Source organism: Aphidius gifuensis, linkage group LG2 (assembly GCF_014905175.1).
Source record: "Aphidius gifuensis isolate YNYX2018 linkage group LG2, ASM1490517v1, whole genome shotgun sequence".
Lineage (NCBI taxonomy): Eukaryota > Metazoa > Arthropoda > Insecta > Hymenoptera > Braconidae > Aphidius > Aphidius gifuensis.
In genome coordinates this window covers 17,042,580-17,070,007 of record NC_057789.1, presented here as the reverse complement: position 1 = coordinate 17,070,007, position 27,428 = coordinate 17,042,580, and the positions used below count along the sequence as shown (strand labels likewise).

Sequence of the window (27,428 nt, the reverse complement as noted above, 5' to 3'; positions counted from 1 at the left end):
AGAAGTTGCGTAGGGAGGTCACCTGGATCGACTAGAATTTCCTACTACACTACAGTAATTTTAATCAAAACAAAACAAAAAAACAACACAAAAAATTTAATAAAACCTTATTGTTTAAACATCAAATTAAAAATGTAACGTGTTTATTAATTTTTAAAAAATAAACCGTTTTATAATTTTCATGTGTTTCACCGCATTTTTATTTAGATTCATGAATAAAATAAAAGCAATAAATTTTTTTAGAAGAGGTTAGGAACACACTTGATTTCCAATAAATATTCGTGTCATCTGGCGGGAAAACTTGCTGTACACTACAGTAATTTCTGGCATAAAGTATACCATTAACTCAAGACTTCCAAAAATTCCGGTAGACTACAGTAAAAAATTTAGATGAAATATAATAATAATCATTATAATAAGTGGGAATTAGTCGCTTTAATGACGTCAGCTATGATTTTTACGGTACCACTACAGTAATATATGCTGCGGATTTCTCTCCGTGTAAAAAAAATTATTTTCTCTTGAACTACTCGTAGCTACCTCGAAATTTTTTATCCGTATTCATATTTGACGTTTTTTAGAACCCGGCCTAGAGGGTTGAAATTTTCATGGAGGGTTATAAATTCATTGATTATTAATAGCGATAAAAAGTTTCGAGGTAGCTACGTGTAGTTTAAGAGAAAATAATTTTTTTCATTTCTACTAAACAACGTTAATTCATTTTCACCCCCTAGAACATGGTTTATAGGGTTTAAGGTACAACCAGGGCAAAACTTGAGACATCTGGCAGATGTTTGCTAAAAACATTATATATTCATGAGTGCGAAAAGGACGAAAGATTAGAAAGAGAATACTGTTTCTCACTTCCACTCAAGTATTTAGACAAAGACAAAAATTTATTATCCTCTATTAATTAAAATTGAATATTAAAACCTATACTAAATTTGGGTGATTATTTTTCGTCTTTTTTTCCTTTAGTTTTTGGTAAGTATGGCATTATTTTTTCAAGTACTTCGATGGGGTATTATGAAAAGCCGAACATCATATTCCATTAATTAATCAAAAAAACATCTTATAACAAAAAAACTGATTAAAGAAAAAGGTGTATCGTTATTTCAATTATCTACTCTATAAAATTCGTGAAATCGTCATTATTTTTTATTTTCCCTGGTTGTACCTTAAATTTATCAGTTCACTTCAAAGGCGATCGATATTGCATATCAATGCTAAATTCTACTGAAGTTTCAAAAAAAAAAAAAAAAATTTCTAGTTGGGGGCACCGATTCTTCTACGTCCCTGGTTTGGACCCAGCTTCAGCGTCATTGACTTTCAGCGAGTGATACATAAGCATCGATGCTCTAACACACTAACACGGTCCAAGTAATACAATGATATATACACAAGCTCTCGTTTCGGCTGATGCCGCCCTACATAGTCATTATTGGAAACTGTGAAACATCATCTATGATAAATTCAGAAACATTCAAAGATTCACCATAGCGTTTTTTAGTCAAAAACGAGCGTTTGTCGTATATGTTATTAAAGTGCTCCAGTATCCGACTATAACTTCAAATTCTATTGGTAATCTCGTTTTCTTTATTGTATACATATAGTTAAATAAAATTCCATGTGTTTTTTATTCCATTTTTGTTAAGAAATAAAATTTTAAGGTCCTCTTTCATGTTTTTGATTCTAGAAAAGTCTCCAAAAAGTAGATCTTAATATTTATTTCAATAAAGTCGAGTTCAAATGTTTAAAAAAATCAATTTGATTCGTACTTAAAATTTTATATTAAATGTACTTCAATTTTTTATAAAGCTTTGATATCTTGAATAAGCAAGAAAAAAATATAGTTTCGATATCTTCGTACTTATTAATACTGGATACTGGGGCAACAATAACTTTTTTTTTACGTAGAATCGTCCGTGGTCGTGGTTTTACTTTTTGTCATTGCTACTTAATGAAAATTTCATATTTATTGCAATATTGCATTATTAAAGACCATCGATACCACTGACTATTCTTCGTTTAACAAAAAAAAACAAAATATCATTTTTTATTACACGTTGGCAATACTCGCTTCAAAAATTTGATTTAAGAAAAATGAATAAAACTTTTGCCAGACGTTAAATAATAACTTTCACAATGTGAATGTTCATCAATATAAAAATATTTGATTACGGAAGAAAAACGAAAAACAAAACATTGTATGCCTAGCTCATGAAAATATCAATGATTATTTTAAATAATTGAAGGTCACTGATTGATCCATATTTGAGTGCCTTGCTCTACCCTCGTGCGTTTCACGCCTCGCGTGTCACATCTACCATCGCAACTACCAATCAAGTTTGCTGATTGAGTACTTGCCACACTAAGAAAAAAAATTGCTACAGTTTAGCAAATTTTTTCTTAAAACTTTTTTGTCTTAAGTTGAAAAAAAAAATAATTAATTTCAGAAAAAATGTCTTATTTTGAAAAAATATTTTTTTTCAATTTTAGACAAATTATTTTTTTTTTGAAAAAATGTAGAATTAACTTAAGAAAACTTGCGATAAACTTAAGGATATTTTGTCATTTGATTTGAGGAAAAATTTGCTAAAAAAAAATGAGATACCTCAATTTGAAAGACAAGTCATTCGATTTAAGGCAACAAGCGTTCAAGTCTAATTGAAATTAGTTGAATCTATATATCTATGTAGTAAAAAAAGAAAATATATGATTGACTTTGTTAACTTATTTAAATTAGAGTAAGTATTTTATAATAAACTAAATTACATCCCCACTTAACTTTTTTTTGTTATTTGTCAAAAAAAAAATAAATAAAATAAACTTTATTTAAATAAATGTATTATAAGACGTCAAGTTTATTATATATTCAATAAATAATATATGTGAAAGAAGGTCATTCTTAATGAGGATAAAAATTTTCTCGCTTTCAAGTTAACGTGCCATGGCTTAGGGGATAACACACTGGCGTTTGGAATATAGGTTTAGATAGGTTTTTAGGGAGATATAGGTTCGAATCGCGCTCAGAACACAGTGATTTACAAAAAAAAAAAGAACTATGATATAAACAAAAAACGAAATGAAGTTCTCATTGAACGAAAAATAATAATTTTTTTTTTTTTTTAATTGAAAAATGTATTTTTCAACTCTTGATTATTTAATAATTTAAGTTGAGTCAAAAATCATTTAAGTTGAGAAAAAAACATATTTAAGTTGAGTGAATAATGATATAAATAGAGCAAATTTTGATTTCATTTTAGCAAATTTTCTCTCAACTTGAACGCTTGTTGCCTTAAATCGAATGACTTGTCTTTCAAATTAAGGTATATGTCATTTTTTTTTAGCAAATTTTTCCTTAAATCAAAAGACAAAATATCCTTAAGTGAATTTTAAATTTTTTCAAAAAAAAACAATTTGTCTCAAATTAAAAAAAAATATTTTTTCAAAATAAGACATTTTTTCTCGAATTAATTATTTTTTTTTTCAACTTAAGACAAAAAAGTTCTAAGAAAAAATTTGCTAATATGAAGAAAATTTTTTTTCAATAACAGCAATTTTTTTTCTCAGTGCAGGACTTGCAATACAAGAAGTCGAGTACTTAAAAAGAGCACCAGATAGTTGGGGCAGTGTTCGTGAATATAAAGCTGATACGTGGGATTTTTTTTAAGTTTTCGGATGACCGATGTCGGTTTAATAAAACTACTTTACATTTACGCTTATCACCATTTCAATCATTAATATTTTCATATATGAATATGAATGTTTTTCACTATTTTTGTTTTTTTTTTTTCAAGATTTTGTGATTTAGAAATGATGACTTCGATTTACAGCGAGTCCTTGCTCACATCAGTTTATTACGGGTAAAAATTATTTTCGATCGAATTTTAAGACTTATAACTAAATTTTTTATGGCTATTAAAAAAATGCTAAACCTCTGGTCATTATAAATTTTTTTTTTTACCCGAAAAATCCGAATGTTTTTTGTAGTTTTTAAATCATTTTCTATTCGAGTGTTGCCAACGTTAGTTATGTATTTAAGTATACTCTGGTAGAATGAGGACGGATTTTTAAAGTGAAATTGATAGCATTTAGAAAACAAAATTGCAAATTATATATGACAAATGTAATCCCTCCTCGTTCAATCAATAATTCATTTTCAGCTACTCTTCAGACCACTATGACACAATTTTTTTAAACATACATTTTAACACAAACTTACACTCTCATAATTACAACCTCATTCTAACATTATTATAGATTTTTTTTCTCCTACATATATATATACGCCAAGCTACACTTGGCGCGTAGTATCTTGAATTTTGCAAAAGCACTGGGCTTTAATAGTAAAATGATAAAATTTAAAGAGGCTGTTGTTATTATTTCGAGAAAGCTTCATCAATGTATATGGAATGTGGCATCCCTATTATCAAGTGCTGCATTTTTGAATATAAAATGACAAAAAAAAAAAAAAATGAATACCAAGACATGACAGGAACTGTTTTTTTTTTTCTTCTTTTTCTCTCAATTTTTTCATTGACTTACTTTTCTTTCAATCGTTTTTAATAACGAGTCAAATCTACAAAAGTGACTTGTCTATTTTGAACAAAACTACTTTATATTGATGGTTTTATTAACAATATCGAATGTTTGTTTTTTTTTTTTTATTTTTGTGTTTTGAACTTGTTGCACTCTTGAACGAAAATGGTTCCCAATATTTAATTTGGCACAGGCTATTACACATTTTTCATTTTTATTCTCTAATATGTGATTTAAAAAACAACACTTTTGTTGGAATAATTTTATTTTTTTTCTAACGTAATTGTACACTTGATATTATTATTATTCTTAACTTTTAATCATTTATATATATATTCGTTAATTTTTATTATTAGTCACACTCGTTATTATTAATAATCAATGGTGTTAGTAGATAATTAGACAATCTGCATTTTTAGATAGAAACAGCCTTCCACATCCATTTTTATATACAACTTTACATTTGTATAACAATAATTAATTTTGTTTATAATTTGCTAATAAAAAACAAATCCACCTAAACTTTTGTTGCACTGATAAGTTGATACTTCAACAGGTCATTAACACAAATAAAATATTTCTTCTTGCTTTTCAGCCATAGTGGTTTTTGTACAAGCTTGCTTTGTTTATCTTTCAACTTTTCATACAATCCAGGACAATTTTTTTTTTTTATCATTGATTTGTTCTTCTATATTAAAAAAAATTTCCAAAATGTTCGATATACAAATTCAAACGGAAAGGATTCACGATATTTTTCTCGAATCGGATTTCCCGAATGACTTTTTTCCCAAAAATCTATTTCCTCGAATATTATTGTGCCCAAATTAAAAAAAACTATTAAAAAAAAAGAAATAACTATACTAATTTCATTATACAGCTACTGTCATTTATTCTATTTCATTTAATTTTATGTCAAATTTTTAAGTGAAATTTATTTATTTTTATCAAATTTCCAAGTGTCTTTTAAATGATGGATATCAAAATTTTGGGAGAAACAAAAGTAGTTCATAATCTTTTTGTTTATGTGTGGTCCAAATTGTCAATTAAAGTTAAAACTTATTGGAAGTGTCAAAGGTTACGCCGTAAAGAATGCAAAGCAAAGGCGGTTACTGCTTTCAATGTTGCTGAAAATAAATATTATTTCATACGTTAACTAACGTTAAGCGATCATGCTATTGTCCCCAACCAAAAACAGGTTGAAGCTGAGATTTTTAAAAATTCTTCAAACGGAGCGCGACAATTCAAATCAATGTGAAAAATCCGGAGGTACTCATATTTTTTATTTAATTTCACAATATTTATTTATTGATTTTTGTTCTTGAAGAAATTTGGCACCCAATCCAAAAAATATTGCTGACTTGTACTCCTCTTGATCTATATCAGAAAACACTCATGGGTGATAATTTTTTAATTTATGATTCACTTGATAATGATTCCCTGAATGAAGGTAGAGTCATTGTCCTCTCGACTAAGAGAAATTTAGAATTATTGGTTATCAGTTGGTTGAGTCTGGTTCTTAGACGGGATGTCCAAAGACATGTTAATCATATAATTATAATGATCATATATAAGTATAATGATAGTATATAATTATAATGATAATATTATATAATTATATTATACGTCTAGGTCAGTTCAACTCTTTTCACAAAACTTTTTAGATTTCTTGGAACAGTAACAATTATGTTCTGTAATATTTGAATAAATATAAAAAATACATTAGAAAAGAATAGATGAAAAATTTATTCGGGAAAATATAAAAAGGTCATTCGCTAAATCTGATTCGGGAAAAAGGACGGGCACCATTTATTCCCAGAGAAAAAAATGAGCAAAATGCAATAGTTCTGCTTCTAACCGGACTTGAAATCGCGGCGTTTACTAGAAATTTTTCTCCAGCATACATATATACTCTATTTTCGTTCAATTCTTGCTAGGCTTTTTTTTTAGACACTGATTACGCATTATCATCTTTTTTTTCAACAAGAACGTTGTCTACTAAAATTCTGGACAGAATAATGATGAAAAATCACGTTACAAAGCGTTATTTTATGACAAAATAGACCTCAGTAGTTGAATTAATAATAATTCTATATTAACTGCGCCAATGTGTATATATTAGGGTGTTTTTTTTCATACTCTTCTCATCATGCTCAGAATTTGAACGTATTGAAAATATTTAGAGGTGGTTTCGGAGGTCATTTTTCCATGATTAACATATTAATCATTCATTTCACTTTGATCATGAGTTTTCGACCGTTCAAGTTCACGTTGGTCTCATTTGATAGAGTATTAAATTCTATAGCATTTAATATTCATAGTTTTGATCATTTACAATTAAAAAAAATAGTGAAATAATGCTTCAAAAAGGTAGTATTTAAAATTTTTTTGAAAAACAAAATTGTAAATGATCAAAACTATGAATATTATATGCTATAAAATTCAATACTCTATAAAATAAGACCGACGCGAACTTGAACGGTCGAAAATTAAAGCCTCCATGATCAAAATGGTGAATGAAGTGTATTAAACCCATGTTAATCAAATGGAAAAAACAAATGACCCCTGAACCACCTCTAAATATTTTTCAATTGCGTTCAAATTTTTTCTGGGCATGATTTAGAGCTGTATAAACTTGTATGAAGATGGGTGAAGAGAAAAAAAAATATCGAAAAAAAAAAAACACCCTAGTATATATAATCACTTTTTATTTAGAAAGATGAATAAAGTTTACTATAGTATATAATCAGTTCAATAATATTTTATCTGTTTATTCGCTCCTAAAAATTTTATTTCTGATCATGTGATTTTTAATAGAAAATTGATCTATTATTCACTTTATAAATTGTTCATTAATTTAACTTCAAGTTGAAAATAAATATGCATAAAATCTGTTTTTAATTTTTTCTGATTTCAATAAAAATATTTCGAACACTCTAACAGTGTGTTCGTTGTAATGAAATCCTCATCACAATCCTCATCACAATATTTAATATTTGTATCTACTTTTTTCGAACGGTCGTGTGGACGTGTCACGTTTGAACTCACGGATGACCACCGTTTGAAAAATTTCAAAAACAAAAAAAAAGATAATTAATTAAAAAAATAATTAAACAAATGTATCCAATCATTGAATTTTCATGAAAGTTTTAATTTGAGTTTAAATAAGTTGAATTTTCAAAAACCTATCCCTAAAACGGAAAAACAAACCAAAATCAAAACCACACAAAAACAATGAGTGTGAAGCTAGTGAACGTAGATCCCTCATGTACGGATGAGAGTATACGTTCCTCTCTACCATACGTTTCGGTGTACGATAGCCCGTTGAAATGCACGCATGACGTTTGCAATGAGCACAACAGCAACAAGAAAAATACACATATATCTATCATATGTGTACACGTTTGGTTACTCAATGGTACAGTATATAAAAGCATCGGAATAAATTTTTTTAAAATTGAAACAAGTAGCTTATATTGTTCTTAATCCAGTCAACGTTTTTTTGGAAAAAAAAAGTTTAAATCTTATGCATGCTATCGGCTATAGACTATTTTGGTATTGTGTTCGGGATTTAAACAAATTTTCTTCACAATAATTAGTATTTGCATTATTCTTTTCGGAAAATCCCGAGAGGCTATTCATCGCCCGATTAAGGAGGTTATGCACAAATTCATTGCGGGTGTTGCGGGGCGCTTCTGACGTCACAGACAAAACTGAAATCCGACTACACTGTAAAAAAATAAAGTGAAAAGCGCCTGCGCCCCATATACAATATATGGGATTGCGGGTATGTGTGTGTGTTTGAACATGCCATACGTTGCCACATCTAATTTTTGTAAAGTTTATAATTAATTACTCATTAATTGACCGATCAACATATGAAAATTTTTCGCGCAATTAATAAAACTCGGTTTCTAGTATATGTGTGATTTTTTTCAAGACTTTTTCATCATTTTTTCTATCCGAAAAAAATGGTTGAAATCTCCATAAGAGCCAATGTTAAATATTATTTTCAATAATTAATTACAAAAAATTTAACCGATCAACATAAGAAAATAATTATACCGTTGTATTCAGAATGAAAAGATCTACTTGTGTACAAAATTTCAGAACATTCTCATTATATTTTTTAAAAAAAGAGTAATTTGTGCATAACCTCCTTAAGTGGTACCATGACTACGAAATGTAGTGAAAAAAAAACAAGTATTACATCCACTACACTTTATACATAACTACAATGACTACACTGACTGCACTGATCACTACATTTAACTACATTTTTTAAGTGTTTTATTATTATTAATAGTAATATATTATGATTATTTATGAGGGATTATAATAATAAAATTAATCCTTTGGAAAAATTAATTACTACAATTTATATGACAAGTATTTTCTTTATTATTTTTATCAAATAAGTTTTACATTTCTTAGATTTTAGCAAATAGATTATACGGAAACCATACTATAATTGACAAAACTGAAAAAAATGAAATGATTGTTGACAGATAAAAAAATTAAATTTACTTCTGAAAAGAAAGGTTATGTGATGAATGAATATCAAATAAATAAAAAAATTAAGTTATCATTATAATATATTCACACACTGTTCAATTTTAATTGTTTGTATTAATTAACAGTTTCATGATGCGAACACAGTCGAATTTTACACATTAATTAAACACATAAAAAATTTACACATCATAATTAAACACACGTTATTTTACACATTCAATTTTACACATAATAATATTACACATCAAAATATACACGTAATTAATTTACACATTAAATATTTACACGTTGAAGATTTACACATTAATAAATTAACACATCTTAATTAAACACCGTAAATAAATACATTAATTATTTCATATTTTTGAATTACACATGATATTTAATATAAGTTCGCGAATTACACATGAAATATAATACATACGATTGAGTTACACACCGGTAAAGACGGTTTTACCTTGCAGTTTTATCTTGTCGACGCAACTTGGGGAATTTTTTACACGTAAAATGCTTTTAAGAAATACCTCAGGTTCCGTCGACAAGGTAGAAGTGCAAGACAAAACCTTATTTTCCGGTGTGTAACTCAATCATATGTATTATATTTCATGCGTAACTTGCGAGCTAATATTAAGTATCATGTGTAACTTAAATTCTATAATGCGTGTGTTCAATTATTATGTGTTTTTTTATTTATGTGTAAATCTTGAACGTGTAAATATTTAATGTGTGTATATTTCGGTGTGTAATATTTTTATGTGTGAAATAACGTGTGTTTAATTATGATGTATTTATTTATTTATGTGTAATTCTTGAACGTGTAAATATTATTTGTGTTAATTTTTTATGTGTTTAATTGATGTGTAAAATTCGACTGTGTCAAATTCGGATGTGCTTATCTGACGCGATGCCATCGTACTACTATTTTGTTGTACTACAACCACAATTTTTATTGAATATTTCTTTCCGTTTAACTAAGCACAAAATAAGCTTTTTTTTTGCCTAGAAGTTTACTTCTACTGTCGGGACTATTCTTTTTTTATATTTATCTTTGTATTTTCTCAATGTACGATGACATGCTTGAATTTTATATGCATAATTTTTTTATAATATCTACTGGATTGAGTACGATATAAGATACTTGATTTAATTTTTGAACAATTGCTACGAATAGGTTTGCCGACAGTATTAATAAATAACCAAGCGTATGTACATATATACGCATAATTATGTTGTCTGTCTTCGTTTTTACTGACGCGGTAATTGCCAATCAAGGATGCATTCTGACTGGCTATCGTCAACTAGAATATGTTCAGATAGCCCCCAGTGCGCAAGAAGTTATGTCATCGAAGAATGGCCGTCACTTCGAGACTAAACTTGTCTCAATTGGCACTATTAGCAGTAAGTTGGGCTGCCGCGAATATGGCAGACTTTAGGGGTAGTACTTGGGTAAAAGAGGTGTAAATATAAGTTAACTTATGTCATCGCAGTAAGACAGCGAGTATGTCTAAATTATCCATGAAGACCTTCTCAATACTGTGAGCAATGGCTGCCAACTATATGGTCGTATATCCAATTGCTGCACGGACAAAAATTCACAATAAATTCACAGTATATTTGGCAGCCCAACTTAATGCTAATAGTAACCATTAAGACAAGTTTTCTCTCGATGTGCCAGTTTTTCGACAATGACATAACGGGGCCTGGACTATAAGAAGGAATATATAACTTGCTCTCAAGCGAACTACGTTCGCTAGCTCCATTAATTGGCTTCACACTCATCAAAAACATATACACCACTGACAAATCGAATTTTAATTATTCAGTATAGTATCGCAGAGAAATTAAAATGAACATTAAACTATTCGTATGAATTGAGTGTTATTTAATATATAATTACTCTTTGTCTTATCTCAAACAAGTGTGAAAAAGATAGCTTGCCTTCCATTCTTTCTTTTAACTAGCTACATCTTTTCCTTAGCTACACAGAGAAAAATTCAAAGTCATAATTACTGCCATGGTTCGGGTTTAAAGTACACGGAGAAAAAAAAACGACAATAATTGTTGAAAAAACAGGAGAAAAAGTGTTCTGCTGCACAGCAAAGTAGAGGCCAAGTTGCAACTCTACAATATTTGTTCTGCCGATAGTACAGTTTTTGTTCATCTGGTAGAGTAATAATTGCCGTGCTGTTTAACAAAATTTGTTGTGCTCCAAACAAAAATTGTTGAGCATACAACAATTTTTGTATTCAGTTTAGTAATTTTTATTATTCCACATAACAAAAATTCTGAAACCACACGGAGAGAAATCCACAGCAAATATTACTGTAGTGGTATCGTAAAAATCATAGCTGACGTCATTAAAGCGACTAATTCCCACTTATTATAATGATTATTATTATATTTCATCTAAATTTTTTACTGTAGTCTACCGGAATTTTTGGAAGGGTCGAGTTAATGGTATACTTTATGCCAGAAATTACTGTAGTGTACAGCAGGTTTTCCCGCCAGATGACACGAATATTTATTGGAAATCAAGTGTGTTCCTAACCTCTTCTAAAAAAGTTTATTGTTTTTATTTTATTCATGAATTTAAATAAAAATACGGTGAAACACATGAAAATTATAAAATGGTTTATTTTTTTTAAATTAATAAACACGTTACATTTTTATTCTGATGTTTGAATAATAAGGTTTTATTTAATTTTTTGTGACGTTTTTTTGTTTTGTTTTGATTAAGGTGTTACCCCTGCATATCTAGAGGCCTCTTGCGGATGGCATTTAGAAACATAATATTTCTATGAGTGCGAATGAGATGAAAAAGAAAGAGAAAATCTTGTTTCTCACTTCCACTTAAGTATTTAGACAAAGACAAAAATTTATTTTTATTTATTGTAAAATAAAAAGGTCTCAAAGCCCTATTAATTTTTATATCAAAAGTTTCCTTATTGTTTCCTCTATCTATCTTTAGTTTTTGATAAAGCTATCTGCGTTTTCCATAAAATGGCTAACCAGGTTTCTAAAAACTAAACCGGACTTTCCATAAGAACCTATGTATAACCTCCAAAAAAGTAGCCTACTTTAGTAATTAATTACGAAGTAATTAGCTACAAGAAAATTTTCAAAAAATTTGAGCGTATGTATTATTATTTCATTAATCTACTTAAAAAATTTCAAAGCTCTATCTGCGTTTTTGATTGGTGGTGGTAATCCCTTAAAATTACTGTAGTGTAGTAGGAAATTCTAGTCGATCCTGGTGGCCTCCCCACGCAACTTCTCAATTTCCAGTAGACTACAGTAAAATTTGTTTGATACTCTACAGCATTATTTGCTGCGGATTTCTCTCCGTGCATATTAAATTTTTTTCAAAATTACGAAATAAATTTTCATTATGATAATTAAAAAAAAGAAGGAAAATAATTAGGAACAAATTAAACCAAATTACGATGCTTTGATTTATTTTTCATATTTATTACTAAAGATTAAAATAAAAAAAATCTGCATTAAAATGACAAATGCAGGTTATGTTTGTCATTTTCATGAATCATATTTTATTGTTGATGTGATTTGTTAATTATCAAGTTTTGTTATTCATCTAGTTGCTCACAAATATTTTATACACTGAAAGAAATTTTAACTAAGAATTACAAACATAAAAGAAAAAATTACAAAGCGAATAGTAAAAACTGCGTTCCTCCCATTATTTGTAAGAATTATTCGTATATTGATGAATAATTTTTACAATCAAGTTATGTAAAAAATTTGGCCATTGACTATATACAATACTAAGCCATAAAATTTACATAATTTTATTGTAATTTTTCTTTAAAAAAAATGTCTAAATTCACGATACTCACAAGTAAATTTTAGCAGACTGAGAATTTACCCACTACCGGTTTTAGAATTTACTATATTTTATTATAAATTTTATTTAAAAATTGGCTATTTTTTGTGCTAAGTTCGGCAGTTTGTGCTAGATTCACGGAGAATGGCAATCAATTCCCGGCCACCTTTTTTTCTTTTCTGTTTACACGCTCAAAACTCGAAAACTAGTTGATAAATAGAAAAAATTCATTCTTGATAAATTGTTTAGAAATAAATTACCAATAATAAACCTCTCTTAACCCCATACCTAGCTTCAACAGATAAGGCTGCAGAAATGCTTGAAATCACATGACAATTCAATCATTTGTTCAATCAGTCGGCCATCTTTGTGTTATTTCGCCCCACAACCAGAATTTTTACAAAGCGATAAAGTAAAAAATATGCACATATAAAGTAAGTCTATGCTAACTTTTATATGTGTACATGATAAATTTTATTATTTTTTATTAGAATATTTATTAAATTGTGCAGTATTTTTTATTCGAACTTATAATATTTTTTATTGTTTCCACAAAACATGTATGTTCTTTATTTTAATTAACTCATAACTCATTATCTAAGAGATTAATCAAAAAAAGTCATTCTTTATAAATTGTTTAGAATTGAATTCTCAATAATTAACTTCACTCAACCCAATGTCTATCGGCAATAGATAACGATGTACAGAGACTTGAAGTAACATAACAATTTTTTGACATAGTGTGACATTTTACATAATTTTATTGTAGAATATCATCTCTCGCGGCCAATCCCAGAAATAAAACAAAAATTACAAAGCAGTATAGTAATTTCTATTCAACATGGGTTTCAATTTTTAGTTAAAATTTCTCTCAGTGTAGTCTATAATTTGATTATTAAAATGTTATTAAAACCTGGCATTAATTAATTTATTTTTAAAATGTCAATCACACAAAAGCTAATCTTATCTTCGGCAATTCTACACAGTGCCATGTAGATATACTGAGGCACACGACCAAGACCGAGTCTCACCGATAACACCCGAAAAGCCCTACATTGTTGTGCAGCACGGTAAAATGCATGGTAGAAGTACTACAGGTATGGCAGTAGTCCATGTTTTTTTCGTCGCGTTCTGCGCAGCCTTATTTTTTCAACCAATCAAGAACGCGCCATCGAGCTGTTTTGCTTTTCTTTCTAACACGCAATCTCTATTATAAGATCCTCTCTCTCTAACATACTGTTTTGACAACTATTTTTTATATTGTTGTAAATACTAATAAATATATGTGGAGCATGTTTATAAAAAATCAAAAAAATAAAAAAACCAAGACAGTTTAACAAATAAATTATAATATTTTCATTGTTGTTGTTTTTTTTGATGCCACAAACAATAGAGGTTGTGTTGTATTTATTATACTTGGATTCATTTATTTAATATAAATAATTAACTTTTATTATTGATGTATGTGAATCATTATAAAATATACCAAATCTAGTTGAATAAATATGATAACTTTTGAAAAATTTAAAAAAAACTTGAAAATTTTCTTAACAAATTTGTATCGCGCGCGCATAAAGTCTTCCATTTTTGTGGCGAGAAGGCGACCTTTTGATTGGTCGATTCACAGCGGCCAAACCAGGCTGCGCACTGCCATACCTGTAGTATTTCTACCATGGGTAAAATGTGCCTTGAAACTAGACAACATTTATTGAGCAGCCGAACAAATATTATTGAGCAACACAACAAATATTATTGAATGGTGAAAATTGTTGTAAAGCTAAATAACATTTGTTCAACGATACAATAAAATTTGTTGCAGCACAACAAAAAGTGAAAGGTTAGGATTTCGATTTTAGTTTGTCGTGCTGTCACAACAATTCTTGTCGTTTTTTTTTCTCCGTGTACTGAATTGTTTAGTAATATTTAGTAGTTTCGTAACCAGTCATATGAGTTGAAGTACGATGGTAAAAAAATGATATTCGTCAGAAATACTGTTGAATATGTTTTTATGATTTTGGGGATATTCTGATATCCGAGACAGGGCGTTTTTTTGTTGGTTTCTAAAAATGCGCAAAGTGGTTGAAAATGGAGTTAAAATATGGAAAACACGACAATTTTATCGATTATGTATTATTAGAAATTGATCCAAGGATTGACGGCATAACTTCTTTTACTACTACTACTACACTAGTAATTTTTACTAAAAATTTCTCTCCGTGTAGTTACTTTCTCTACACAAGTCGATATCATCACACGAGAAACAATATCTTTCGATACTAGTATTTCTAGTCCTCTTGTTTGATACATTTTGCTCAGAAAGTAACTGGCGTTTCAGATCATTGTCAATGTATAAAGCGCCACATCTGCATATGTGATTTCTGCAAGAGTGAAAAGTAAATAATGCACAAAACATAAGATTAGACGATAGGTGTGCACTTGAGACAGTGACAGCTCGTGGTACTTTTGAGGTGTTAGTATCGTGCAGCATTATGTAATAGAACTTAAATAAATATTTTTTTGTTCCGAAAGCTTTAATCTTTTAAAAGAATTACTCTTTATCAAAAAAACAGTAAAAATCTTGGAGTAATTCTATATAATTTAATAATATTTGCTACTGTTCATTCAGATTTTCTATGAAAGTCTTCAGTAAAATCTTAGCTATGAATAATATCACTAAAATTCAAAGTCTCTAAGAAAATTACAAATTTAACAAGAAGATGCCTTAGTATATATTTCAATTATATCTACTGTGTAAATTTCAAAAAATTCTTAGATTTTGAACGTAGGTATGAATGCGCCTTAGGAACTCAAAAAGTACCTCTGTTTAAAGCACCACATCTCTTAATATTATTAGTAGGGCGCGGATTGTTTTTTTTAATTGTTGCAAAATCTATTCTTGTAAAATAAAACTTTTTTATATCCTCAAATTCTTGTTTTATCTGTGAAGTGATATTTTGCCATATATAGTTATACATAGAGAAAGATGGTGACTCCACTGACAAAACAGAAAAGTTTTTTCTCACCTTAAAGGAAAAAGTACGCATTAGTTAAGTTCAATGTCAATAATGATCATGGCTATCAATGCTATACGTTGTATAATAACCATATAAAAAAAAAAGAATCTCACATAGAATACATATGTATCTTATTGTCAATTCTAAGCCGATGCTCAAATAAAACTAAAAACAAAACAAATAAAAACTAAATTGACTGAAAACTATCATATGCAAAAAGTCATCTTCTTTCTAGATGATTGACGAGGTGATTAGAATTATTATATTAGTTTTATTGACGTCACCATGTGCCATGGCCATATAATCTTTATGAAATCACTCAACTTCGTTTTTTTCCATACTACTTCAAATGATTGGATTTCTAAAAAAGTGATTAATCTATATCTATAGATATCAAAGTTCTACTTCACTTTGTTAAAAATCAATTACAATATTTTAAACTTGAGATATTACACTCTCACTACTAAAATTGAATAAATGAATTTCATATAAATTTTTTTTTTCTTTTCTATATTATTTGAATCAATTTACAATCGTCAGTTACTTTTTATCGACTTTTTAAATCTCATAGGAATCTTATACGCATATCTTTCATAATTAAATAACTTATTACCACAAACAAAAAAGTAATTTAGTTTTGATTCAATCTGAAATAAGTATTTTCTCAAAATTTATTTATCTTGCATCTCTTCTATAAAATCTATAAAGCTATTGTTGGCAATGGTCATATTGAATTTTTTCAATAATCCTATACCATTTTCCATGTCAACTTTCATATATTCATACAAAATTTTCGCTACAGGAATACACACACACACACACACACATGTTCAACAGAATTGAAATTGATTCATACGTAAAATGAAGAGAAAAAAAAACTATCAGGGAGAGTGAGACAAAGCGTATAAAATTTGAACACAAAAATAATAATAATAAAATAATATAATTATTTTTTTTACTATTATTATAGTAATATAAAGAAATGATCTTATTAAAACTGACAAGTAAATTGAAAACCGTAACAATAAATAATAATCTATACTGAATAATATAATTTTAAAGACTTGGCTCCATTAATCATTAATAAATTGACAGTAACAAATCAGTGAAAACATAAACTTACACATTACTTTTTCAAATTGACAACTTTAAAACATGATCATGGGAGACTGATAATTATTCTTATCAACCCTACGATCGCATATTATTTGTAAAAAATAATTAAAAAAACCAAAAATTATATAATTATAATTATATGGAAAATGTTGACGAGACGTGCCCGTCGAGCGTGGCACAGTCTGTAAGCTGAGTTTAATGCATGTTGTTTTGTCTGTCCTTGCATGCAGGGATTCGGTTTTGTAACATTCGCGAATAGTGCCCATGCGGACCAGGCACGTGAGAGGCTACACGGCACCGTGGTTGAGGGCAGAAAGATTGAGGTGTGCATGAAATACTTTCTTATATAAATATACAAATATATATATAATTACATATATATATATATATATATATAATATACAACTGTGCTACGAATTCAGCTAAAATACACAACGCTAAACAGTGTCAATATTTCTCAAATGCGCAACGATTATTAGAAATAATATTTTGCACTATAGTTACGTATTGGAGAAATATCAACACTGTTCAGCGTTACTTATTATGCCTCATTCGTAATACTGTTGCATATAGTAAACTACGTGACTCCGTGGCGCATTGGTGTAGTTTTCTCGTGCCATCTGCGTCGCTCTTAGCTTTTACTCGAGGCTTCTCTCTTGTTTTTGTTTCGAGCGCTGCATATGACAATAGATTGAACTACACAACTCTACGCCACTAGTTACATACAATACTAATATATATATATGTATGTAATAAAATAGCAAAAAAATTATTAATATACGTATATGTACAGACATATATATTTATACATATATGTACACGGAGAGAAAAAAAATTGTTTAACTATGTTTCTGTATGGTGGGACTTTTGGTAAATTTTTGGTATGAAGTAATATTTTATTTGTTTCTATTTTCTATATTCTATATATATATATATATTTTTCACAATATATGAGAAATCGAAAAACGTCCCACTATAATAAAACATAATATTTTTTTCTTCGTGTATATTTCATAAATATTTAAATATATACGTTTATAAAACTAAATTAATAATATATTGTTTGTTTATTATTGATTAAAATTTATTAATTCACCATGTTAGTTGATAATATTTGTTTCTATTTATATTTTTCACTGTCGTTATGTTTCACAGGTTTGAAGCACGGACGCCTGCACGAAAAACACGTGCACGCGTCACTGCTCGTATGTATTTAATTACATGTATGAGTAACACTATATGATAGCTTGATTAGTACTTCGCATATAGTCCTATAAAAACTGTGGCAATGTTATTTTATTAATCAATTGGTTAATTATTTTCTTATGTAGAAGCTTTATTTAATAACATGAAACTTGTGGATTTTTTGGCTTATAAATATAGATAAATCGCCAGTGTTGTATATGGAGGACGAAAATGAAATTTTTTAATATGGAATTTGTTTTTCAATAAAAGAAAAAATTAGGCTTTTTTCTGTTGAACTGATACAATTCAATGATAAATTGTTTTTGATAAAAAAATTTTGTCTAAAAATTTTCCTCCTCCATCAGCAACTTTCACACCAATTTGTGAAAAGCCATTCATATTTGAAATTATGGTGACACAATTTAATTTTAAAATTATATGAGATCACATAAAATCAAATTAATCATATAAGTAGTCACTTTTTTTTTTTTTTTCATAAAATCTTATGATATTATGTGAAATCATAAATTATATATTTAATTATAATTGCTAAATTATTTCAAATGAATAGGATAACTAATTATGACGTGAAATCAAGTTAATCTTGAAACCGTAGCTATAGTGTCACCAAATTTCTTTATGGATCGCCCTTTGCTGATGGAAACCTTGGTGGTGGAAATTGTATTGCACGTGATGCAAAATTCGATAAAAACATAAATTGACCAAGAAACTGCATCCATTGCATTATTCTCCACTGGCTTAAACCGGTCTCCTTGTTGTACTAATATTTAATGTTATAAAGAAAAAAAAAAAAAAAAAAAAAAAACCAAATAAAACTGAAATATAAAAAGTAGAAACTCATAAAATCCCGGGATTAATGGATTATATATCAGTTTTAAACTGCGTGATATCATTTTACAATACTACTACTCACAAATCGACGATATATATAATTAGGTAAAAACTAAGAACAAAATGAAAAAAAAAAAATTTACATGCTTCATGAAAACGAATCTCTTATGTTGTCCCTTGTAGAGCTTCTCGCAAGCCTGTTGATTGGGCAAACGAGATAAACAAAGTGAAAAAAGAGAAAGAACGAGAAATAAAACAACGAATAAAGTGATGTAAAACGTAAGAGAGTGAGCAAGCATACGCTATTGAAACAAAAGTGAAACTAATAGTTGCAAAACGAAAATGAATATGAAACAGTCGTCTCTCGGAAGAGGCTCGTTTTTGAATTGCGAGAGTTAATCAGACACTGCGGAGGATGACGTCCAAAGTGTCATAAAAAAGAGGTAAGATTTTCAAGTAAACGACTAAAAAGAACCAGAAAGAAAAAATTTATATGTATATATTATCTACTGAAAACTTTGGTCGGATAAAAAATATATTATGTATGTATTTAGTTTTATTTACAGACTGTCTATATGTATATCTTATATCTATATATATATATATATATATATAAATGTTAAAATTAAAAACCTTTGAGTCATATGTTCTCAGAAAGTACTCAACCGATCATTATGATTTTTTTTTTAAATCAAAGAGCTTCTTGTGAAGATGGTTTATAACGTTTATTTGATTTTATAACTTAATATAATAAACAATCGAATTATCAATTATTATAAATAATAGCCTGTTACGCGCCAGAGTCGGCAAGCGGTGCTTTGGTAGTGGCTGTTATACCCTCATTCGATCACAGAGTTAGAAAAAGGGAAAGAACACGCTATAGTCTCAGATTTATCTAACTGCATTTTAACGTCATAAAAAAATTAATAATAATATTTGTGAGTCAACTAATTAGATATCATCAGGCAGATAAATGAACATGAATGTAGGTCGAAATAAAGTTACAAACTTAAAAATTTTGGTGAATATTCGGTTTAAATAAAATGTGTTGTCAATAAAAATAAATTGGTTATTATAATAAAAATTTTATTAACATTAAGAATAATAAAATTCAGACAGTGAGTACGTAATAATTTATTAGTCGGATAACCTTCATTTAGATTTTCTATCAATTCTCTCCTTAATGATAATAAAAATGGCAGGGCAAAATAAAAGAAAGAGAACGATCGCTGATGATAGAAAATTTAATAATTAAAAATATAGTCAAGTGCTCCAAGTTGCACCTTAAGTGTTCAGTAGGATTTTTTTAAATTTTTTTTTCTTGCTGTTCGATTAATTTTTTTTTTTATATTTTATATATGAGCGTCATTATTAAATTTGAGTTCTTATTCTAAATCTATGGGATTTATTGGATTCAGTTTTATTATTTTATCGCAGAGCCCAATTGAAAATATTGGAACCGGTTATACCAATTCGATACTACATATCGTTGAATAGGAAAAAAAACCGGAAGACCGAAAAATTTGAAAAAAATATCGTAGAGTCTACAGATGAAGCGTCGTCGATTAAAACATGTCCGGAATTGATCGGTCAATATTTGAAATTGGGCCCTGTTAAAAAATAAAAATATTAAATCTAATAAGGCCCTAAAAGTAGAAAAAAATATCATGATTGTTTTTTGGAAAAAAAATCTAAATTCGTTTTAACATCGACTAATTCGGTTCAGCGGTTCAAAAAATATCGCAAAAAAACAATTTGTGACACTACATATCGTTGAATAAAAAAAAAAAAAAAATAACCGACCGAAAAATTTAAAAAAAATACCGTGAAGTCTACAAATGAAGCGTCATCGAATGAAACATTGCGGGAAGTGATCGGTCAATATTTGAAATTGGGCCCTGTTAAAAAATGAAAATATTAAATCTAATAAGGCCCAAAAAGTAAAAAAAAATATCATGATTGTTTTTTGGAAAAAAAATCTAAATTCGTTTTAACATCGACTAATTCGGTTCAGCGGTTCAAAAAATATCGCAAAAAAACAATTTGTGACACTACATATCGTTGAATAAAAAAAAAAAATAAACGACCGAAAAATTTTAAAAAAATATCGTAGAGTCTACAGATGAAGCGTCGTCGATTGAAACATTGCCGGAATTGATCGGTCAATATTTGAAATTGGGCCCTGTTAAAAAATGGGAATAATAAATTTAATAAGGCCCCAAAATTGAAAATAAATATGACGATTGCTTTTGGGCAAAAAAGTTGAACAAAATAAGCATCTTAAAAGCCAATTCGATTCAGAACTTCACATTTCATCTTGAAATAACAAAAAGTCACAGAAAAGTGAAATTATAAGTGTCCTACGGAACACTAAAAATTGAATATCTATTAAAATCCCAGGAGAAAAAGGATCTATAACGGCTCAAACAATCCGTATTGTAAAGAAGCACAAACTGATAGGTAACTCAGCAAGAATTAATAGAAACTTTTTTATTACAAGCGTAAATATGTGTTCTGTCCCTATTTCTAGGTGTTAAGTTGCCAACTTTGACATCAATTATTTAAAAAAAAAAAAACTAGCATGAAAATTTTGAAATAATTCATCAAAATAGATTATTTTCCTGGCTTTAATTTGCGACCAAAAAATCAAAAATAGAATAACAGGAAATTTGTTTAACTTTCAACCTTAAGTTTGGAATAGGAATATTATATTGGAGCTAGCGAGTTTTTTATTTTTCACAAACAAATGATAACATCTCTAAAATCGTAAAAATAATCCCAAGCGAAGCCGGGTTAATCAGCTAGTTTAATATAAAATAGAATATGCTCAAGTCAATACTTATTGAATTCAAGATGTCGCTCCATTAATACTAACTCCCAAAATCGAGACAGGTTTGTTTGAATTAAAACATAAAATTAATCAATATCATTAATCTGTGACTAGATTCTATCGAAGAAACGAACTTTTAAAATTTGGGTAAATTATTTGACCAAATGAAATATTTTATACAATCATTTTTTCCCGTTCAGGAAAACCTATTGTGCAAAGATACTTGTTATAATTAGAATTCTCACAGGTTTTAATTAATAGAACTTGATGATTTGATCAATAGTTTCATATAGTTATTTTCAATTAAGTGATTATTTAAGATAACAACGACGATAATTGGAAAAGTTATGATTATCTTTCGAAACTATCATCATGCTCTCCCATATTTAAGCAGATGAGGAGAGCCACGATTTAATACGGAATTTCCATAGCAAGTAACAGTAAAAATCGATCAAAAAAATAAACGAATATGTGTTTTAGGAATATAATAAATACTGTTGGTTAATATCGTGAAACTAATTTCTAACATTTTCAACTATACATAATTCAACTATGTATAAGTAACAGAGATTGTAAAAAACAGAGCTTCAGACCATTAAAAAAAATTGATAAAAGTGATAGCTATTTTAGCATGACTACTTTTAAAATTTCAAGATGGTTGTTATAATGCCACGTTGCCGGGTTATTGAATTCAGTTTGAGAAATAATTAATTAAATTTATAATAAACTTTAGAAAATATTCTCGTTATTCAATTGCGTGAATAAGGATATTTAACATAAATTAGCTGAGTTAGCTGAGCAGACTATAGGGTGCGGAACGGCTGGGCGCTAGTTTCAGCTCCACTATTAATTGACCGATGTTTCTTGAATACTGTGGGACCATAGTAAAACTGTGTAAATTTTTTCCGTGTAGTATAATACTTTAGTTGATAGATAAAAATGGTAGATGTAATGGTAATTAGGTTTTAAAATGTAATTATTTTATTGAAATTATTGTGCTATTATTTATGCTCATTTTACGGAGCTTACAGATATACACCAAGTCTAGTTGGAATTTTTGTTACTAGAAATAAGAACTGGTCATAAAAGTTATACAAGCATTATATTTTTTCCGTATTAAACACTATTGATATTCGATGTTGAAATGTGTAAAAAGAAAATTTTGAAACTCAGATAATATTTTTTCGGAAGACCAGATAAGAAAAAAGATTTCTGTGGCGTCAACACTTCAAATTGATTATTCATATAATAATTATATTAGATTTTTTACTGATATGCAGAATTTGTTAAACATTTTTGCAATTTTATGACTTGATAAAACATTATAATTGTAAAATTGACTCTAATTTGAGTAAAAATTACATGTCTATTTGAATACAATAAAAATAGAACCATTCAGTAAACTGATAAATATATAAATAAATTTCTGTCGTGTTAAAGATGAAAAACTGGTCTGAAGCTTTGTTCTTTCAAATAGGTGTATAAGAAAAAGAAAAAGTCGAAATTCAAGTAATCAATTTACACATAGTTTTTTTCAAATTTAGTCATATTATGCTCAAAATTATGTTTATAAAATACTTTAATACATAACTCGGTAAGTCCAATTGAAAATTTAGGCCTAAAATTAAATCAAACTATTGAACTTTGTTTGCAAAAAGCAGAACATGTTATTGTATTATTGCGTGATTTACCTATAATATAAAAAATTCGAAAAATACTATAATAATGAATTATCTGTATTTCGAACAATGGTTTTATATAAAATTTTAAGAAAAATGAATGTAAACAAAAACACTCATCATCGGATTTAAAAATTTATCTGAATTATATTTTTCAGTTTTTTTTATTGATATCTCAGGTAGAAATTGAGCATCCGTTTGACGTCGATTGGAGGTCGAATTTCGAGCTGGGAGCTTGATTCGACGTCCGTAAGTTGTCGGTTGGACGTCGAAACGTGACGCTAAAATAGCTCTGGGGGATGTCGCGAATCGAGTTGGGAACTCGGGAGCCCTGACAAAAGTCTATGAGAAAGATTGAGAGAAAAGGGGTTTTTATTAAGTGAGATTTTTTACTTTACATTCAAAAAATAAAATACATGAAACTCATTTTCATTAATAAAATTACTAAAAACAAGCAGTAGTTAAGAAAAAGATCTGGCTAAGGAACTATTGTAGATTACCACATAATTTCTTAAGCTACGTTAATTCCTTAGTCATTTGCCAAAATAAATCAAAATACTTTTGGCAAATAGCTGAAGAATTAATGTAGCTAAAAAAATTATGTGATAATCTACATTGATTTTTTAGCCACATCTTTTCCTTAGCTACTGCTTGTCCTTAGTATTTTCGGTACTAAGGAATCGAGCGATTTTGGCGTCACGTTTTGACGTCGATCCGAGCTCAATTTCCGACGTCCAATGAATGTTGACTGCTGAAAACCGACTTAGATTTCTACCTGTGATATAATTTTTTTTTAATTTTATCAAATTTCCTATACTGGTTTCTTTAGGAAATCCGATAGTGTGTGCTTTTACACGTATATTTTTTCTAAAAAAAGTTTTCGGTAGTAAGTTGCTCAACCATTGAAAATATTCAACAATGACCAACATTTTTTTGGATGATAAGACGGATCCGTGTTTATTGAATTAATAGTTTTGTTTTCATTAACAGGTTAACAACGCAACAGCAAGAGTTCAGACAAAAAAGCCACCGACAGTTCCAAACGGTAAATATATACTTATAATAATTATAGTTATTATAATTTGAACAGTTTTATTTACAAATAGTAGTCAGCCAAATAGTGGCTAGCCGCCAACTGTAAAAAAGTCCTGTACACTGAGAAAAAAAAATCTCAAAAATTGTTGTGAGAGCACAACAAACTAGAGGCGAAATCCTATCCTGTCGCTTTTTGTTGTGCTGCAACAAAAATTGTTCTATCGTTAAACAAAACTTGTTGTGCTACAACAAATTTTATTGTATCGTTGAACAAATTTTATTTAGCTGCACAACAATTTTTACCATCCAATAATATTTGTTGTGTTGCTTAATAATATTTGTTCGGCTGCTCAATAAATATTGTCCAGTTTCAAGGCAAATATTACCGTGCTGCACAACAATTTGATTTTCGGGTGTTATCGGTAAGACTCGGTCTTGTTCGTGTGCCTCGGTATATCTACATGGCATTGTGTGGAATTTTCTAAGTCAGTCTAAGTTGAGATCAGCTTTGGTGTGACTGACGTTTTAAAAATAAATTAATTAATCCCAAGATGTCAAGTTTTAATAACATTTTAATCATTGAATTATAAACTAAAATATTTGTGAGCAACTAGATAAATAACCAAACTTGATATTTAACAAATCACATCAACAATAAAGTATGAAATTATATGAAAATGACAAACATAACCTGCATCTGTCATTTTAATGCAGAGATTTTTTATTTTAATCTTTAATAATTATAAATATGAAAAATAAATCAAAGCATTAATTTGAATTAATTTGTTCCTTAATTGTTTTCCTTCTTCTTTTTAATTATCATAATGAAAATTTATTTCGTAATTTTGAAAAAAAAAAAATTTAATATGGTTTTAGAATTTTTGTTATGTGGAATAATAAAAATTATTAAACTAAATACAAAAATTGTTGTATGTTCAACAGTTTTTGTTTGGAGCATGACAAATTTTGTTAAACAGCACGGTAATTATTACTCTGCCAGATGAACAAAAACTGTACTACCGGTAGAACAAATATTATAGAGTTTCAACTTCGCCTCTACTTTGTTGTGCGGCACGACAATTTTTGTCCTGTTTTCTCAACAATATTTGTCGTTTTTTTTTCTCCGTGTATATATCTAATACGACGGGTACCCGAGCAATTTTTTTTTCTTTTTTGAAATTGATTCCTAAATCCACAGAGGTGAAAATAGGATGAAATTACAAAAATCCGCTTTTTTATTTTTTTTAACCCCTTCAAAAAAATAAAATAAAAATGCGGATTTCTCGTATTTCCACACTATTTCCACCCCTTTGGACGTCGATTAAAACTTTTACATTTTCAGAATAAGTTTTTATTGGTGGTAGGATAATTGAGGAATTTTTAAAACATGGTAACCTTACTTTTAAAGAGGTTAAAAAAAAAATGAAAACACGGAGTTCTAGTATTTCTACCATTTTCTCACCCTTTTTTCACTTTTCACACGTGACTTTCAAAGTTTTGTATTCCCAGGGTAAGCTATTATCGGTAGTGTAAACACTCAGAATATGGATTGGTGAAGTTAGCGTGCGACTTTAACCTAGAAACTCCGTATAGAGCTTGAAAGAAAGGTCTCCCTGCATTAAATAGACATTTTAATTTTAATTTTGAACAATAAATAAAAAAGTTAATTGCTATTTAATATATAATTTCTTAATAAACAATTGCATAACTTTTTTGTTTACTGTCCAATATTAAAATTGAAAGATTTATTTAGAGCAGGAAGACTTACTGCAATTTATAGTGAAGAAATTAGAATTTGTAGTTCGATATTTTTCCCGGAAAATTAATTTGTTTATAAATACCTAAATAAACAAATTAATTTCCCGTGAAAACTATTGATATGAACTACAAATTCTAATTTTTTCACTACAAATTTTTAGAGACCTGCCTGCATTCAAATTTTATAATAGTTTCATAAAATAGATAGAATATAATATAATAGAATATAATAGAAACATATTTACATTAAGTTTTTATGATAATATTTATTTTATCATAAACATTTCTCTCCGTGTAGTATGGTATATTATCAATGGTAGATTTTCACTAAGTCTTCAGTAGAAATTTAAGATGTGGAAGAGGAAAAATTGGTTATATACACGGAGAAAAATTTACATTTTTTTTTAATATAATACCATAGCAATTTTTGCGTTGTGTTTCAGTAAGCTGGAACCATAAGAGCATCATATTAAATTTTGAGACAGGCCATAGCAATTTTCATTGAAAAACGCCACTTATTGGCCGTACGACCTTTCGCGATGTACCATAGTAATTCTTGCGATGGGCGAACGCAAAATTTATTATGTTTATAAACGCTCGTAAAAAAATATTGTAAAAAAACATTTCAAGCCTAGGATTTGAACGCCATATCATCGGGATACAAATCCTACGAGTTATCCGCTGCGCCACAACAACGTATATGTAAGGGAAATATTATTTGTTTTACATTAACAATTTGAAAATAAGCAAAGTCACGCCTGCGCAGTCGACTAAAAAGTGGGGGCAGTTGACATTTCTGAGTCCTTCATCAATTTTGCTATGGCCCATTGTAATTTTAAATATGTTGCTTTGTATTTGTTAGTGACACCTACAGGAAATCCAAGAAAGTTATTAAAATTACTATGGTACATTGTAAATTTTCAGAGGATCATTTTAATCTTGTCCATAACAACAAAGTAAAAATTAGAAATAAACAAAGCAAAAAAATATTTTTTGCTATGGTGCAATGTAATTTTTAGACTGGATTATTTTAAATTTTAAATTTGGTTTCTGTAAAAATTTCT

At 28.5% G+C, this 27,428-nt stretch overlaps 1 protein-coding gene across 7 annotated transcripts in view; it reads left to right on the top strand.

Moving 5' to 3' along the window:
- Positions 1-27,428, top strand: part of LOC122849222 (RNA binding protein fox-1 homolog 2) — a 67,459-nt gene that overhangs the window by 21,627 nt on the left and 18,404 nt on the right. For 4 of the 7 annotated variants that reach the window (XR_006373540.1, XM_044147888.1, XM_044147889.1 and 1 more), the window contains exons 5-6: positions 17,256-17,348; positions 24,562-24,616. Coding sequence is in view for 6 of the 7 variants with exons in the window: in XM_044147888.1 (XP_044003823.1) it covers positions 17,256-17,348; positions 24,562-24,616 (148 nt within the window). In the remaining variant the exon portion in view is untranslated. The remainder of the gene's footprint in view (positions 1-17,255; positions 17,349-24,561; positions 24,617-27,428) is intronic. The other 3 variants (XM_044147893.1, XM_044147891.1, XM_044147892.1) reach the window with 1 other exon arrangement.